This window comes from Cervus elaphus, chromosome 23, assembly GCF_910594005.1.
Source record: "Cervus elaphus chromosome 23, mCerEla1.1, whole genome shotgun sequence".
NCBI classification, from domain to species: Eukaryota; Metazoa; Chordata; class Mammalia; order Artiodactyla; family Cervidae; genus Cervus; species Cervus elaphus.
Window position 1 is genome coordinate 42,415,893 of NC_057837.1, and position 17,908 is coordinate 42,433,800.

Here is a 17,908-nt window from a genome sequence, read left to right on the forward strand (position 1 = left end):
CCTCTCTTCCTTGGTGCGAGTTTTTCTGCTGGGATGAGGAGCCTGGGAGAGTTGAATGAATGGCCCCACTTGTCCCGTGGTCAAGCCTGGTGTGGGTGGGCTTGCTTGTGGGTTTCAGGAGTCAGCTGAAATCCTGGGGTTCTCTGGGGCGACAGTGGTCCTAATTCCTGCACAGCCTCCTTCATTGGGAAGCAGAGTCTGTCCAAAGATGTACAGGGTCTATCTCTGCCTCCCTCTGGCCACTGCCCCCACCGAACCTGTCTAAACCATGAGGGTAAGTGGGTTCAGATCAGTGACCGTTCACCCCAGCGACCAGGACACCCTGGGACAATCAGGGTCTGACTGATGAGCTTTTCAGGTGTGATTTCCTTGTCTCATGTCCGTTTCTTCCTCCTCCAGGAGAAATGGGCCCCGTGAGGCGGGCGTGACCCTCGAGTCCAGCCCGCCAGCCCGACGACCAGCCGGGAGGACAGCACCATGGCTGGAGTCGTGGAGCAGAAGAGCGGGCTGGTGCACGGCAAGCTGGGCGAGGCTGGCAAGAGGAACGGCCTCATCAACACCAGGAGCCTGGTGGCCGAGAGCCGGGATGGCCTGGTGTCCGTGTACCCTGCTCCCCAGTACCAGAGCTGCCGGGTGGTGGGCAGCGTGGCGCCAGCTGGCCCAGACGGCACCAGGAACGAGCCGCTCCAACAGCTGCTGGACCCCAGCACGCTCCAGCAGTCGATGGAGTCCCGCTACCGGCCCAACCTCATCCTCTACTCGGAGAGCGTGCTGCGCCCCTGGGGGGACGGCGTGGCGGCCGACTGCTGTGAGACCACCTTCATCGAGGATCGCTCGCCCACCAAGGAGAGCCTGGAGTACCCCGATGGCAAGTTCATCGACCTCTCGCCCGAAGACATCAAGATCCACACGCTATCCTACGACGTGGAGGAGGAGGAAGAGTTCCAGGAGCTGGAGGTCAGAGCGTGTGTTTGTCACGGGCTGTCGGGAGTGGGATGTGGGGCTCTGGGGGGACGAGAGCCAGGCCGGTGCAAGTCAGGACATGAAGCCAGTGAGCGAAAGTGCAAGTAAACCGCAGCCTCCTGGGCACCCTTCACTCAGAATCTGTGTGAGAGATACAGGGATGGAGAAGGAGGTGAGGACTGGGACCTAGGGCTTCAGCGGGGATTCTGCTTAGGGGACACAAGGTCGAGGCCATCAGGATGGCACTAAGACGTGTTTAAGGGCTGACCGTGCTGGCAGCTCAAGGGGCTGGGGGTCTCTGCTGACCGCCCGGCCACAGGGGAGAGTGCTGTACTGTGCTAAGTGGCTTCAGCTGTGTGCGATTCTATGGATGGTAGCCCACCAGGTTCCTCTGTCCAAGGGATTCTCCGGGAAAGAATACTGGAGTGGGTTGCCATGCCCTCATCCAGGGACTCTTCCTGGCCCAGGGAACAGTGGCCACTGGCCAAAGCCCCCAGGGGAAGGAGGTTCCGCACGAGCCTGGAAGTGCACACTTTGGGACAAGTTGGGATGTTTTGGTTGCCACATGTGGTTTCTTAATTTGACATTCTGGAGTGTTTACTAAGGATTGTTGGAGCAGCTGAAACCTAAAACCGGCTGGAAGAAATAGTTGAAATTGATAGCATAAGGGGCAGACAAGCTGAATTATTGTAGAGTCCCGTCTTCCGCAGGGCAGGCATGGGCGTGGGATCACACTCTTAAAAACATGCGTGTTGGCCATGCTGTGCCGCACAGCTGCCCCCATGGCGGGGTGAGAGCAATGCCACAGGTTTCTGAGCCCAGGAGACCAGCACCCAGGCTGGGAGGCAGTCGTTTCATGGCTGTGGGGATGGCTGGAAGAAGGCTGCTCCACTGGGCTTGCCGGGTTCCCCTACTGGCCTGAGCCTGAGAATGCGGGCTGGCCACTAGCCCCGGAGACAGGCCCACACACCTGTCATCACATGGCGGCCACATGAGTCCAGCAAGCCAGAGCTCTCCAAGCCTGTGCGTGGAACACACGTTACATCTGACCGTCCCAAGCAAGTCATGTGGCCAAGACCAAAGTCGGTGTGCAAGGGGCTGCTCAGGGTGACGGGACAGGAACATATCAACCGGGGGCCAGGATGGCAGCAGCCCCCAGAGAGCAAGGGTGCAGACCGCTCAGCATCACTGTTTAATCGTCGAACTGAATGGAATGAGAACAGTCGTGCTCCTATTGTGAATGAAACAAAAAACAGCCCACACTGACCTGAGGCTCTTCCTAGGAAGCAGCTCTACTTCAGACAAGAGAGAAAACATGGTTTTGCATCCTTGGGGAATGCCATAGCATCAGTGGGTCTACAGCAGAGCAATTCTGTTTCCAGGAAATCACAGTTTGCAGAGAGCTTTGCCCAGGTAGGAGCAGGGTCTGTCACAGGAGCTTCCCCTCTGCCCTCATCTCCTGCCTGATCGGGCTCGCCCTGCACTTGCAGCAGAGCGGTCCTAGTGCAGATAGGTCTGCTCCCCGGGCACGCATCTGCAGGAGCTCGTGTGGTTGCGTCCTCTGGGGTCTGGGGTCGGCGGTGTTAGCAAGCAGATGTGCAGCTCATTGAAAGCATCTCACGGAGGGGCCTTGGCCACAGCATCTGCCCTGCACTGTCTCACAGCAGAGAGTAGTCCTGGGGGGCTCTGGAGGTGCATAAGGATGGAGGGTGGCCAAGCAGGCCACCTCGGGAGCCCTGGGCATTCTCCAGGTGTGTGATCACCAGGCTGGGGCCCTGCAGCCCTGGGGCCTCCTCCTGGTTCCCGGACACAACAGCTAAACCTCATCTCCAGGACCCCAACTGCTGGAAATCACATTTCCTTGTCACACAGACAAATTTAAACGGAGAGATGCAGGCACACCTAATAAAGCAGTTCTGCAAAATGTCAAATTCGGGTTTAAAGCTGTGAAAAGAAGTGGCTGCAGGTCAGGACTGGAGGGCCTCGCTGCGTGTTGAAAGGCTGATTGCCACCCCTTTGTGACAAAGCCAAGTCTGCACATCCGTCAGAGAGCCCATGGAATGTCATCACTGGGAACCAGTGACGCAGGAGGAAAGGGGAAGGAGATGCATCCTTTGGGAGCATCTTCCCTCCCTCCTCTCACCATCCCGTCTGACCCCAGCAGCCACACCAGGTAGCAGGCTCTGTCCCTGACACTGCACATGAGAGGCAGAAGCTTGCAGGGCTCCCAGGTGCCTCTGCTGGCTCCAGACGCCTGCGTGGTCCCCAAACAGCTGTCTCGGATACAGCTGCCTCCTCACGTCTGAGCCCTCAGCTGGACCTCCCTCCCTTGAAAAACCAGAAGTCCCGGAAACCTGTCGGGAGAGATAGGATTTCACACTACAGGTAGCACCTGCAGAGGCTTCTTCACACACAGAAGAGCTGGGAGAACGCGCAAACACTGGACGAGAACCCCAAAGCGAGAATGAGACAGAACAACAAAAATAGAAGAGGGGACCCAGAGGAAACAGAAATCACTCAGAAAAAAAGCAGGCAGTGTTTTGAACACAATCTCACGTCCTGTGAGGCTGGGAGAGGCTAATCTGGAGTGGGATGAGGAAGCAGGATGTGGTTCGGTTGGTTTGCCTGGCTGTCCCAGGCTGGACCCTCACACGCAGTGATGACAGAGGTGGTGAGTGGGGCTCCTTCCTTCACTCCTGGTTCAGGGGCAGTGCTCAGACCCTCAAATGAATGACCAAGCTCTTTAGGCTCTTTATCAGGTGTAGAAAGTGGCCTTTGTCAAGATGTGGTTGAACAGTTTTTTAATATAAAAAACAGGTGTTTAACTTTGCCAAATGTCCATTTAGATCATCATATGTGTTGGGGGGTTGTCTTTATCCTATTGATATGACCTATTACATTAATTGACTTTCACATGTTGAACTATCCTTTCATATACTAAGCTATCCTTTATATTTGGGGATAAATTGGCCATGGTGTTTGCGCCTCTTTAAATATTGCTGGATTCAACGTGCTAACAACTTGGTAAGGATTTTTATTTCCGTGTCCATGAGGACCCTTGGTCTTTGACAACTGCAGCTTTCTTTTCTTGTGTCTTTCTCTGGTTTTGATGTCAGGGTGACACTGGCCACAAAGGATGAGTTGGGAAGTGTTCCTTCTTCTTCTGTCTGAAAGATGCTGCCCTGCGCTGGGACTTTTTCTTCTCAGATTGTCATTCATATTCACAGTGAAGCCACCTCGGCCCAGGCTCTTCTTTGTGGGAAGATTTTTTTTTTTTTACTACTGATCAGACCTGATTTCCTTATGATTTGAAAGAAAATCTTTAGGTTTTTCTTTCATCTTGACTCAGCTTTAGTAATTTGTGCCACTCCAGGGATTTTTTTCCCCCTTTTATCTTAGTTACCTAACTTGTCACCGTAAGGTTGTCCGGAATAGTCCACTTAAATCTTCCTACTTTCTGCGCAATTGGTGATGTCTCCTCTTTTTCCTGCCTACTTTGGTGATTTTCCATTTTTTCCTTGCTCAGCCTAGCCAAAGGTTTATAAATTCTGATGATCTTTTCATATATCTCTCATCTGGTTCCATTGGTTTGTCCTTCATTTCAGTTTTCCATTTCAGTGATTTTCACTCAGATGTTTATGATATTTTCCTCTCTGTTTCCTATAGTCTAAATTTGCTCTTCTTTATCTAGTTTCTTTAGGCTGGAGCTTAGTTATCGCTTTGAGATTTTTCTTCCTGTATGATATATGTCTTTAAAGCTGTAACTTTCAAACACTATTTCAACTGCCTCCTATAAACTGTGATATGTTGTGTTTTCATTTCCTGTTCAGTTCAAACTGGGATGTGAGGAGAGCTTCCCAGGCACCGCGGTCCTCTCCTTTCCAGGAGCTCCTTGTTAAATTCCTGGGTCACCCAGCTATCTGCCACTTGGCCCAAACAGACTAGAGCCATAAGGTGGGAGAACTGAAAGCTTGGGAAAGGAGCTTCCACCCTATGCTCCCTAGTCCACTCAGCTCCATCTAGCAGCAGAGAATCTGGTCTCCAAGAGGAGCCCCTCCCTAGCAGAAATACTTCATGGCCAAGCTGGTGGTGGGTCTGGATGAGCTCAGGGCAAGAACAACCAGACTCACACTATTCTTTGTTTTTTTTTTTTTTATACTCCATGATTTTGTTTATAATATTCTTTTTTTAATTAATTAATTAATTTTATTTGGAGGCTAATTACTTTACAATATTGTAGTGGTTTTGCCATACATTGACATGAATCAGCCGTGGATGTACATGTGTCCCCCATCCCGAACCCCCCTCCCACCTCCCTCCCCATCCCATCCCTCAGGGTTGTCCCAGTGCCGGCTTTGAGTGCCCAGTTTCATGTATCGAACTTGGACTGGTCATCTATTTCACATATGATAATAAACATGTTTCAATGCTATTCTCTCAAATCATCCCACCTTCGCCTCCTCCCACAGAGTCCATGTTCTTTATATCTGTGTCTCTTTTGCTGTCTCACATACATATACAGACTCACACTACTCTGACTCAGGATTCAGCAGTGGTTGTAAGCAAAACCCCTCCATTTATCACTGACCCGGGGTCATTGCTGAGCCCTCCGAGAAGGCTGTTTTGAAAATTCTCTTCAGTCATTTCTCAGGGACAGGATTTGCCTGCCTCCTGGCTCTGTCATACCAGAAGTCTTACAGGATATTATCTGAAGTGCTGTGCGTGTTTTCCAGCAGGCACTAGATGTGGACAAAGAATATGCCCACAGATGGCTTTTACTTAGGTTAAGAATCTTAATCAAATTAATTATCTTTAAATAATCTGACATATATCCACTTAAAGCATTAGGGAATTTAATTACTCATTTTCCTCCCTTGAGACAGTATGTTCCGTTCAGTTCAGTCGCTCAGTTGTGTCCGACTCTTTGCGACCCCATGGACCGCAGCACGCCACGCCTCCCTGTCCATCACCAACTCCTAGAGTTTACCCAAACTCATGTCCACTGAGTCGGTGATGCCATCCAGCCATCTCATGCTGTCATCCCCTTCTCCTCCCGCCTTCAGTCTTTCCATAAATAAAAAAATATATTTAGACATCCCAGTTTCTTATGGTTGTAAGTGCGGATCATTCACCCTTAGATGAATGATCTGAAAATCACTCAAAATGATCAGAAGATCTGTCTTAACTCTCCTTGTAGTCACATCTGATCTAGTGCTATCCAAACTCCTCTTTCTGTAAACAGGCCTATGTGAATAACTTCCTATCTGGAAATTAAATTTACCTTTATGGAATAAATATTTTGAGGGCATCCTACATACTGACAATCTCCAAAGACAAATTCAAAAATATCATGTGCAATGTAAGCATGATCGGAATAGTAGTGTGCCATTTACTGTTTTCATTTTCTGTGTCAAGGGGAACTCTCATTTAAATGTGGGACTCACAGCATGTTTCTTAAAAAGTAAAAATCAATATCTTTATATTCTCATCTTACATTTGCCAGTAAAAGGCACTGGAGTGTGTAATTATAGCCGTTTGATGAGGGGAGAATCTCTGAGATAATAAATCCATCTGTCATAAGAACACAAGAGGATCGTTCATCATGTTCCTCTGAAATACTTTACGATAAGCAGAAGGATTGGGGCATCAGATTGAATTTGTATGCCAAGGAAATAAAACCTTTTTACTTTTTCAAGCTCACACTGATCAGATCTCTCATCCGTGGCTTCTGAGCCCCTGCTCAGAATCACAGTTGGGAGAAAACTGTTTATCTGTTTTGACAAAGGAAGAATCTTTCATCATTATAAGACTACAGTTACTCTGGGACTTCCCTGGTGGTCCAGTGACTAAGGCTTCACACTCACAATGCAGGGGCCCGGGTTTCATCCCTGGTCAGGGAATTAGATCCCACATGCCGCATCGAAGTTCAAAGATCCCACTTGCTGCAACTACGACCTAGATCAGCCAAATGAATTTTTTTAAAAAGACTACAGCTATTCTAAGATTTCCAGGAGTAATATCAACAACTTCAGATATGCAGATGATACCACTCTAATGGCAGAAAGTGAAGAACTAAAGAACCTCTTGATGAAGGTGAAAGAAGGGAGTGAAAAACTGGTTTAAAACTCAACATTAAAAAAACTAAGATAATGGCATCCAGTCCCATCACTTCCTGGCAAATAGAAGGGGAAAAAGTAGAAGCAGAGACAGATTTTATTTTCTTGGGCTCCAAAATCACTGTGGATGGTGACTGCAGCCATGAAATTAAAAGACACTAGCTCATTGGAAGGAAAGCTATAACAAACTTAGCATGTTAAAAAGCAAAGACATCACTTTGCTGACAAAGGTCCGTATAGTCAAAGCTACAGTTTTTCCAGTTGTCACTTATGAATATGAGAGTTGGGTGACAAAGAAGGCTGAGCACCAAAAAATTGATGCTTTCTAATTGTGGTGTTTGAGAAGACTCCTGAGGATCCCTTGGACAGCCAGAAGATCAAACCAGTCAATCCTAAAGGAAATCAACCCTGAATATTCATTGGAAGGACTGATGCTGAAGGTGAAGCTCCAAAACTTTGACTACCTTATGCAAAGATCCAGCTTATTGGAAAAGACCCTGATGCTGGGAAAGATTGAAGGCAGGCGGAGAAGAGGGTGACAGAGGATGAGATGGTTAGATGGCATCACCGATTCAATGAACATGCATTTGAGCAAATCCCGGGTGATGGTGAAGACAGGGAAGCCTGGCGTGCTGAAGTCCATGGGGTCGCAAAGAGTCAGACACGACTTAGAGACTGAACAATAATCCTAATGAAATCAGCTCTCATAAGATTACAGATAGCTGTGAGTCAAACACTAACACAGTAAATGTGATTTGAATGACAGTGAAAGGAGAGTCCGTGACTTTGGTGAATCTCTTTCATACTCAGCTTGAACAAACACCAGTAAAATTTGATTCTAAACCACCTTGGAGTTTAATAAAATTTCTCCAAGCTTAACCAAAGGTCCACCTATTTTAAGCAATCTTCATGTAACAAAACCCAGTACCAAGGGCATCCTTTGGGGTCCCTGAGAGACAGATTTGCTCAATGCTTCACGAAACGTCTCTCCTCAATGCGTGCCCCTAACGCCCATGTTCAGTGACCACCATGCAAGCAGAAAACACTCGTCACGGCCTGGAGCCCTAGGGAGGCCATTTAACCTTGGCCCATGTTGACAAAAACCTCATCTCCCACTTACTACAGTATAATGTTATCAGAAGAGGAAAGTGATCATAAGCATCCAAGTGTGTTAGAAGAAGCGCATCCTTTGAATTTAAAGTTTTGGTGATGACAACATGCCCCAACCTTTTTTGGCTGGATTGCGAGGCATGCAGAACTTCCCAGATGAGGGATCAAATCCATGCCTCCTGCAGTGTAAGCTCAGAGTGTTAACCCCCGGACCACCAGGGAAGTCTGACAATGCCCTTTTTAAGGGAATCTTGGGAAGCATCACCCCTATATCATGGTCTGTTCAGCTTTTTGTCCATTGTGCTTCTGGGAAACAATGGGAGAATAACCACAGAAATCAAGCATGAGCCCAGCTTCATGATTGCCAATATTTTCCTTTTTTTTTTTCCTTTGGCAAGCCATTTCACAGCATTTCCTAAAAAGATAAGGAAAAGTTCACAGGGCTGACATGCAGATGGTTGTTCACAGACATACTGTGAATCCTGAGATGCAAAAAGAAACCAACGCAGGGGAAATAGTGCAGGTGGCTGACCCTCGTGTGCTGGAGTTATGCTAGATTTCTGTAACAAGAGGCATTTGGCCAGTGCAAGGATCATCAGATCATTCTGACTATTAGCAGGTGAGAGAGACTCCATCCTTATGGACAAAGAGCCCGCGTGTTGTCCTTGTGGTCCTGGGCATTGGGTCCGTGGTGCTCATACTCACCAGGAGGAAACAGACACAGAGAAGGCAAGAGAGAAGCCTCACTGTGCAAAGTGCTGAGGGTTCCTGACCGGTTGGTCTCCAGGGAGGGTGCTGTCCCCATTCGGAATTGGGATGGTCCCACCTTGGCTGTCCTGGATGTCAGCTGAGGGCCCCCAAAGGAAGAATCTTTTCTCCTTGATAATGAAAACCACACCACATATCACACCCCTGTCACCAGAGAAATGTGAAACTGAGATAGGAAAACAATCTCTGTTAAAAAACAAATCCACACAGCAAGAGGTGCGCGCTGTTGACGGCAGTGTTTGTAGGAAAACACAGGAAAATGTCCCCTTTGCATGGTTCACCCGAGGTGCCCATAAATATTCACCTGATACCTGTCAGCAAAACATCCGCCAGCCTGCAGTGGTGCCGAGCGGACGGGTCATCAGAAACCTCAAGCCTGGAAAAGTGAGAACCACCAGGGGGCCTGGGGGATGGCCATGTCCTCCTCAAACAGGTAGAACCTGAGAAGTCGGAGGACACTCCTCAGAGTGGAGAGAAGTATATTTAGAAACAGAACACGTTGCTTGGAACCGTAACCTTACCTCTGCCCACAGAGGTCTACACCGTGACATACGGATTCAAGAAGGATTTAGCAGAGAAAGCAGTGGTGTTTTGGGGAGGCTTGGTGGAGGAGGGTCCGGGTTGTGAAGGGGCAGCAGCTGTAACTTGAGGTCAGATCCCAGAGGACGGTGGTCTTACCAGCACACCATCCAGTGCTCTGCTGGCCCAGGCTGGGTGAAGTCTGCACATGTTTCAGTATGGCATTGGGTGGATTTTCCTCTTGTGTTTCTTCTAGGAAATGGGAGGAAGATCTAGCTTTTGATAGGTTAGCCAATTCCTGAGTCTCCTCTTCTAATCTTTTTGCTTTTATCCCTTTTGAAATGTCAGTAAGCAGCAGATCACCCAAACAGAGTTAAATAAAGTGCAGACACGTGAGGGTCCTGTGAACAGTCCCCTCCCCCGTCACCTCACTTCTCATTCATTCCCCCCACCCCCAGACTCCTGATCCCCTCGACTTCGCAGCCCCCAATATGGCTTTGCAGCCTCTCCTGCACCCAGAATGTTCTCTCCTCCCCATCGCTGAGCTAGTTTCTCGTCAGCATCCAGGTCACAGTGTTCGTGCCCCTGCTGACAAAGTCTCTGTGTTTGGCTTGTTTATTTCCTGTCACACTGGACACCGCCAAGCCATCTTAGGTTGAGTTGCCCAGAAGCGGTCAGTGATGTGAGGACTGACGAGCACCTGATTTGCTGGGAAATGCCCCCTGGAGACCAGCTGGTCAGCAGGGGGAGCAAGATGGGAGGCATCCAGGAGGGACAGGCTTCAAAGCACAGAGGTGCTGGGCCTGGCCGTGGGACCGGGGGTGTGAGTGATGTCCCCATGGACACCGTGGATGGAGGGGCCATGGGTGAGTCGAGTATAGCCTCCGAGGTGAGGACCAGAGGCAGAGTTCCTGGATACATCCCCAATTCAGCGCTGAGTGGGCGCCTGATGACCCATCATGCTGATCGGTCTATCAGTGAATAAACGACTCTGTCCGAGGGCCCTCCAGGTCAGTGTCATCCTTTTTTATAATCAAAATGCAGCCAGACTCTCCCTGTGTGAGCACCCAGGCTCCTGGAGCATTTATGCTTCTGGTGAGCATTTATGTGACCTGGACTTTGTTTAATGGGATGCTTTAAAAAGTCTCCAACATCAAGTCCATGGGGCAGACATGGGAACAGCGCTCCACAGGGCTTCCGGTGGCCCCAGGGCCTCCTGGCAGCAGTCGGCTTGGTGCTGAGACACAAGAGCAAACTGTTTCCAGCAAACCACAAAAACAGAGATTCCAAACAAGGAATAAGGAGAAAGCAGAACATGAAGACTGTTATTGGCATTTCATTAGAGAAGAGAGAAATCCCAAGGTCGTTCTAGCTAATAGACCTTCCCCGTGACTGCGGAGGAAAGAGGAGAGGGTAGGGGGTCCCACCAACCCCACTCAGCCCCCTGCCCATCCTTAGAGTGTCCATGGGATTGAGTAAGATCGAAGCTCCCAGGGACAGCCATGAGATCCCTCTGGAGGGGACGGAGTCAGAGGTGCTTCATGTGGACAAGCTCGGCAGGGCCACTGGGCCGCTGTCCCCTGCGAAAGATTGTGCATCTTGAAACAAGATGAAGAGCCTCGTGGAGGCTGAAGAACCCAGGAGAACTGAGGACAGAGAACAGAATGAGTGACGGTGGGCTTGTCATGGTTGCTGCATATTTGCTGAAGTAGACGTTGGTCCAGAGATAGTTATCAGGGCAGACAACTTGCAACATTCCTGACATGCAACGGTGGAGAGATGCCCCCAAGACAGAATCCCCGTGACTCCCCATCCAAACAGCTCTCTTGAGCCCAGCGGCCTCTGTATAGGTAGGTCCCGGCTCTCCAGGGTGGGGCCCGGATATCTGCATTTCTGACAGCTTCCAGCGAGGCCAATGCTGCTGCCCCTGGACCACACTGTGAACAGGGCGGGCAGAGAGTGTCACTGCTCAGTGGCCTAGGCAGCTTCTAAGCCACTTCACAGAGAAGCTACAAGAAGGTTTCTCTCGCTAAAGAGGGGCTGCCCCCAGTGCCCCCTTGGGATGCCTGAGGACCCCTCTCTCCTTCTAAGGAGGGCCCTTAACCCATCGACATAGCTCACCCCTTGAGCCCTGCCCAAGGACCCCGCTCTTCCCAGTAAGGCATCGCTTGACCCTCCTCATCATCCTGGTCGATCTGGATCCTTCCTGAGATGAGGTGAGAAGTAGATCACCCAGAGGTGATCTGCGCAGTGTGGGGCAGACTGGAGCTCCTGTCCCTCCTTCTAGAACCTTCCTCCCCGAGGCCCGCCGGTACTGCCAGGCCTTTGGCGTCCGGGTGGCACTGGCCTCACTCGCTGCCTCTGCCCAGGCACCTCCTCCCCAGGCTCTTTCCACAAGTCCTCACTGCCTCACACTTAGCCTCAGCGGGTAGTGAGGATGGCTAAGGATCCTTTCCATGTGTCTTCTAGAAACGTAGCAGCGAACTGGTGCAGCCTCACGGAGGAGGCAGGTGAGCTCCTCGCCGGGCGGATGCCAGCGGCTTGGGCAGGGTCCTGGCATCGGGCAGTCTCCACTGGAGGCCAGTGTGCTCCTAAGGGGCTCACGGCTCTGTCCTCTGTTCCAGCTGGAACTGCCCACCCCCCTCCCTGTAACTGCCCACCCCCCATCTGCTGTCCTTAGCATGGGCTGGGGGTCAGGTGTGAGAATGTCAGACTTCTGGCAGACAGGAAAATGTCAGACAGGAGGCTGACCTCTGATCCACCAGTTCTGAGTTCCTTCCCATAACACCCGGGGTCCACCTGGTGGGTAGGACATCTGCGTTTGGGAGGCAAAAGCTAAGGGAAGGATGCCAGGGACTCGGAGGAGAGTGTGGAAGGAGCCAGCTGCCACATCAAAGAGAGAACAGATGCCTCCCCAGATAGGAGATACAAATGGCAAATAAGCACGCAGAGATGTCCACATCACCACCTCGGGAAAAGTGCAAACTAAAGCCAGCACAGGCGAGTGCCGTGAGGATGCAGAAGCCAGACGGCCTCCCCGGAAGACAGTTGATCGTTTTCCTGTAAAGTTAAACACCGTGCAACCCAGCAACCTCATTCCTGGTATTCCATAGACATGAAGTCTATGTTCAAGCAGAAACCTGCACGAGTGCATCACAGCCTTTTTTAGTAAAAATCAAAAACTGAAAATAAAAAGCCTTTGGTAGACAAACAGACGAACACACAGCAGCACTTCCTTATCATAGAAAATTACTCGGGAATAAAATGGAGTGAACTGCTGACACTCCCAGCAGCCTGGGTGACCTTTGGGGCCTGGTGCCGAGGGGACTGGTCAGGGGTCTTGCCCTAGGCAGAGGCTGTGTCCTAGTTTAGGCTCTGGGCCACGCTTATGTAAGAGGTGCGGTCACGGGTGTGGGGCTGCATTCTATCTTTGCAGTCCCTACAGGAACTCTGTTCTAGTTTCAACACTTTTATGTGAGTCTAAAATTGTTTCAAAGGGGGTGTGTGTGTATGTCTGTTTGTGTGTGTATGCATATATACACCTCTGTGACCTAGACTTAGTTGAAGAGTTTTTAGATGCGACCTCACACACAGACACAGTGAGTAAAATAATTTATTCATATACATACATACACATATTGTACGAGGCCATCTTCAATGAATTTTAATACTCTGTAACCTTCAAACTAACTAAAATACAATTTAAATACATGCATTCCTTTCAATAAAATGGAATATTTCAGAACAGTAAAGAAACTTGGGAAATGAGTGACTGATTTTTTTTATTTTATTTTTTAATTGAAGGATAGTGGCTTTACAGAATTTTGTTGGTTTTTGCGAAACATCAACATGAGTCAGCCATTGTTGTTGTTCAGTTGTTCAGTCGTGTCCAACTCTAAGACCCCATGGACTGCAGCCCACCAGGCTTCCCCTTCCTTCACCATCTCCCAGAGTGTGCTCAAACTCACGTCCATTGATTCGATGATGCCATCCAACCATCTCATCCTCTGTCATTCCCTTCTCCTCCTGCCTTCTGTCTTTCCCAGCAAGAGGCTCTGGGGAAGCATACAGATGTCCCCTCCCTCTTGAACCTCTAGTAACTGATGACTTTGAACAGCCCAGCCAGTGCCTTGATATACGGTCATAGGTTTACTGTGATGGGATCTTGCATAGAGGCATCCCTTGGTTTAGAAAATGCTCTCATTTTACAAACTAGGGAGCCCACCTGTGCCACAGGCGCATGCAGACATGTGGGGCGGTGGCCACGCTCAGTGGCAAGGGGTTGAGGGACACCAGGTAGGCAGACCCTGGGGTCCCTGTTCCTAGAGAGATGGCTTTCTTGTTGCTGCAGAGGTGGGGCATGGAGCTCTGAGGACCTCGACCTGCATAGGGGCTGGTGTCCTTGGCCAGTCCCTGATGCTACAGGAGGAGAAAGGAGGCATCGAACAGGCAGGAGGGCCACAGTCAGCCTGCTCCAGAGCACGACAACCATGCCCCCCGCTACAGCCAGAGAGGCTTCTGGAGCCTGGCCAGGTGGGGGGCCCAGGAGGAAGGGGGCAGCTGGGCTCTCAGAGGAAGACCCTGTTGTTCTCACTGGCCCCTCCCAAGGCACAAGTAACTCTTGCACTTCCTTGGGGGGCAGATCCTCTGTGGTGGGTGGGCAGATGGGTGAGGATGGCTGGATGGATGCTGTGTCCCCATAGCTCGTTCCCAGGAGGTGAATGCTTCACCAGGGCCCCCGCTCCCCACCCACCCTCCTCACCTCTCAGCTGAGGACAACATCATCCTCGCGGGCCCAGGTAAGCTGTCCGCCACCAGGTTCCCCTGCGAGCCCTTTGTCACTGGCCCCGGGGGTGGACATGCAGCCACCCATCAGCTCGGTGACCCAGCTTTGTTCCAGGAGCCGCCTTGGGCTCCTCACATCTCCGAACTCCTGAGAGAGCAGGTGTGTGACACCGACACTACTAAATGGCTTCTCTGCAGAAACACGAAAAGGACAAACTTGATGAAATGCCAAATCGCAGTGTAAAATGAATTATTCATGTGTCATAAAAAGAGTGAATTCGATATTTTTCCATTTCCCCCCCCATAACTTTCACAGTGTTCCATTAAAGCGTAATGAAAAAAGAGGGAAAAGTGAATGCAATGCTTAATCCCCAGAAGAAAGAATTCAATTTAAAGTATAATTTTTTTTCCTTCTAAAATGGTACGTGTGAGAGAATTTTTGACTTTTTATTTCCGAAATAATTTCAGACAGAAGAATTGCAAGAGTGGTACGAAGAATCCCTATATGCTTGTCACCCGGTTTCCTTTGGTCTTAACCATTTACTGTTGGGTGCGTTACCGTTCTCTCAATGTGCATATATTTTCCTGAGCTCTTTGCAAGAAAGTGTCAGACAAGATGTCCTTTTATCCCTAAACGGGCCAGGTGTGTTTTCTAAAAACAAGTGCAATTATAAAAGTCAGGAAATTAAAATCATTCCAGTACTATCATCTCATCTATAGACCTTATGTACATTTTTCCAGTTCTTTCAATATTGTCCTTATAGCAAAAGGGAAAAAAATCAGACCCAGTTCAGGACCCAATCTTGCATTTTCTTGCTCTTCTCTTTTTGTTGTTTAGTTGCTAAGTCGTGTCTGACTCTGCAATGCCATGGACTGGCTCCTCTGTCCATGGGATTCTCCAGGCAAGAATACTGGAGTGGGTTGCCATTCCCTTCTCCAGGGCATCTTCCCAACCCAGGGATCCAACCCACATCTCCTCCTTGGCAGGCGGGTTCTTTACCACTGAACCACCAGGGAAGCCCTGAGGCTGTTCTCTGATCATAGTCTTCTATAATCTGGAACCTTTCTTCTGCCATCACCTTCATGTTCTTGACATGTTTTTAGAGTCCAGGTCGATTGTTTCAGGGGAGTCCTCCTTCTGGGTCATCTGGTGATTCCTGCTGGTTGGATTCAGGTAATGGTGCTGTGGGAAGGGCCCCCACAAGGAGACACCTGCCTCCACATATCCTGTCACCAGCGTGGCATGTCTGTGGGACACCTGACAAGCGGTGATTCTATCCCCTTTTGCAAGTGGCATCTGCCAGGTGCCTCCCAGCCAAGCAGCATTTCTCTGGAATTAATAAGCATCTTGCGGGGAAGTGCTGTGTGAGAATGGAGCGTCCCCCTTAGCACTAGTTGTTCACTTACTGGTTTTAAAACTCTTTACAAGCTCCTAACCTCATGGCTCCTTCCGTATTCATTAGCTGGGCATTCATCCATGGGGTAGAGTTTTCCCTTCCCCCATATTTATTTTTTACACATTTATTGCTTCAGACGGGCTGGACCATTGATTGTTACTCTGTGGGTTCCTGTCCATCCTTACAGTATTCACGGTGTGTTTATGCTCACTTTGTTACAGATTAGACAGGCGCCCCTTCTGGTTAGCTCTGTGTCCTTTTGACACAATTCGTCATCTCTTACCCGTTTTATCATCATTTCCTGTGCAGCGATCTGTCCCAGGTCTGTTTTGGATTTGGCAGCCCTGACCCTGAAATTGGTCGTTTCTTCAAAGATCCCTGGTTCCACATATTGGAGAACCATGTTTAGAAACCAATGTCTAGGCACTGGGTCTGCTCATCACCTGGGAGTGGGTGTGTTGTCCCAGCCCCTCTCCGCAGACTGAGCTGGAAGAAACATGTAGCACATACGTACATAAACACATCTGTGTAACCGTGTGTGTACACAGTCCGTGTGTACATGGACATACTTATTTTTTTAATCTAGTTATAGATAGATGGAAACCAACATCCTCAGCCTAATCCAGTCTGCTCACATCACTGCTCACATCAGTATCAGCGGCTTTTTTCAGCGGCTCTTTATCCCATGGGGTGGACACCTCACCATTTATGTAACCACTGTCCTTTGAATGAGCGTTTAGGTCATTCCCAATATTTTGCAATTACATACAAGGCTGCAATGAATAACCCTGAGCATGTGTATTTTTCTATTATCAGAGGTGAATCTTCAGGATAACCTAGAAGTGAGATTATTGGGCCAAAATTCAGCACGTATTTAATTGTGCTGCACATTGACAGTTCTGCTTCCTAAGGTGGCACCAATTTGCATCTAACCAGCCTGTATCCCCACAGCCTAACAGACAGGATGGCTGGTTTAGGTAGAACACGGTATCTTCTTGAGATTTTGCTTCTCCTTTCTTCAAGTGAGGATGGACATCATTCCGCTTGGATGAGACGAGACCATCAGAGCGCCCAAGCCAAGAATTTCAGATGCTGACCCTGTACTCATGTGACTCTGAGAGTCAAGTCCTAGCTCAAACCATTCCCAACCCACGGTGCCAAAGCTACCTTGGACTTTCCACCTGCAAAGAGTAGGGAACCCAGTGGGTAACGTGTTATATTCCTCTGACAGGTGTAACATAAAGGGGAAGAAGATCTAAAGGAATAACCATTGCTTTATACAATTATATGAAGCTCTTAGGTGCAGAAAGTCAGACACAAAGAAAATCACACTGGAAGGGAAGCTATGACAAACCTAGACAGCATATTGTTTTTTACTTACAAAAGTTATATTTACACATCTAGTAGGTAAAGCAAGTTACACCCATTTCAAAATGTGTATTTAAACACACATCTGAGTACCTTTCAAAAGGCAAGAAGTTTTTAAGAGAACTTCAGTTTAATAAAGCTAAATGGGGAGAATTTAAGGTTGCATTTGACATAGTATTTAAACAAAACTAAAGTGCTAAAACTCAGTATTTAGACAAAGAATGCAATTCACTAGTCACTAGGCAAAGAAAATGGCCCATAGCAGATGGCACACAGAATGTCCTCCAAAGAGATAGCACTTTGCCGACAAAGTCATAGCTATGGTTTTTCCAGTAGTCATGTATAGATGTGAGAGTTGAATCATAAAGAAGGCTGAGCACTGAAGAATTGATGCTTTTGAACTGTGGGGCTGGAGAAGACTCTTGAGAGTCCCTTGGACTGCAAGGAGATCAAACCAGTCAATCCTAAAGGAAATTAGTCCTGAATATATATTGGAAGGACTGATGCTGAAGCTGAAACTCCAATCCTTTGGCCACCTGATGTGAAGAACTGACTCATTGGAAAAGACACTGATGCTGGGAAAGATTGAAGGCAGGAGAAAGGGGACAACAGAGGATGAGATGGTTGGATGGCATCACTGACTCAATGGACATGAGTTTGAGCACACACCAGGAGATGGTGAAGGACAGAGAAATCTAGCGTGCTGCAGTCCATGGGGTCACAAAGAGTCAGACACGACTGAGTGACTGGATAACAACAATAGTAGACAATGGGGCAGTGGTGCCATGATGGTCAGTGTAGACATGGGCACCGCAGGCGGTCTTAACCCTCCATGGCCTGGTGGGTCAGACCTGCATCTCAAGGAGCTCCAATGCTGTGCTG

The 17,908-nt window shown here is 49.0% G+C and overlaps 1 protein-coding gene across 5 annotated transcripts in view; it reads left to right on the top strand.

The window, feature by feature from the left end:
* Positions 1-17,908, top strand: part of SYNDIG1 (synapse differentiation inducing 1) — a 104,454-nt gene that overhangs the window by 50,356 nt on the left and 36,190 nt on the right. For all 5 annotated transcript variants that reach the window (XM_043884782.1, XM_043884787.1, XM_043884783.1 and 2 more), the window contains exon 2: positions 400-957. In XM_043884782.1, the coding sequence (XP_043740717.1) occupies positions 478-957 (480 nt within the window). In that variant the 5' untranslated portion in view covers positions 400-477. The remainder of the gene's footprint in view (positions 1-399; positions 958-17,908) is intronic.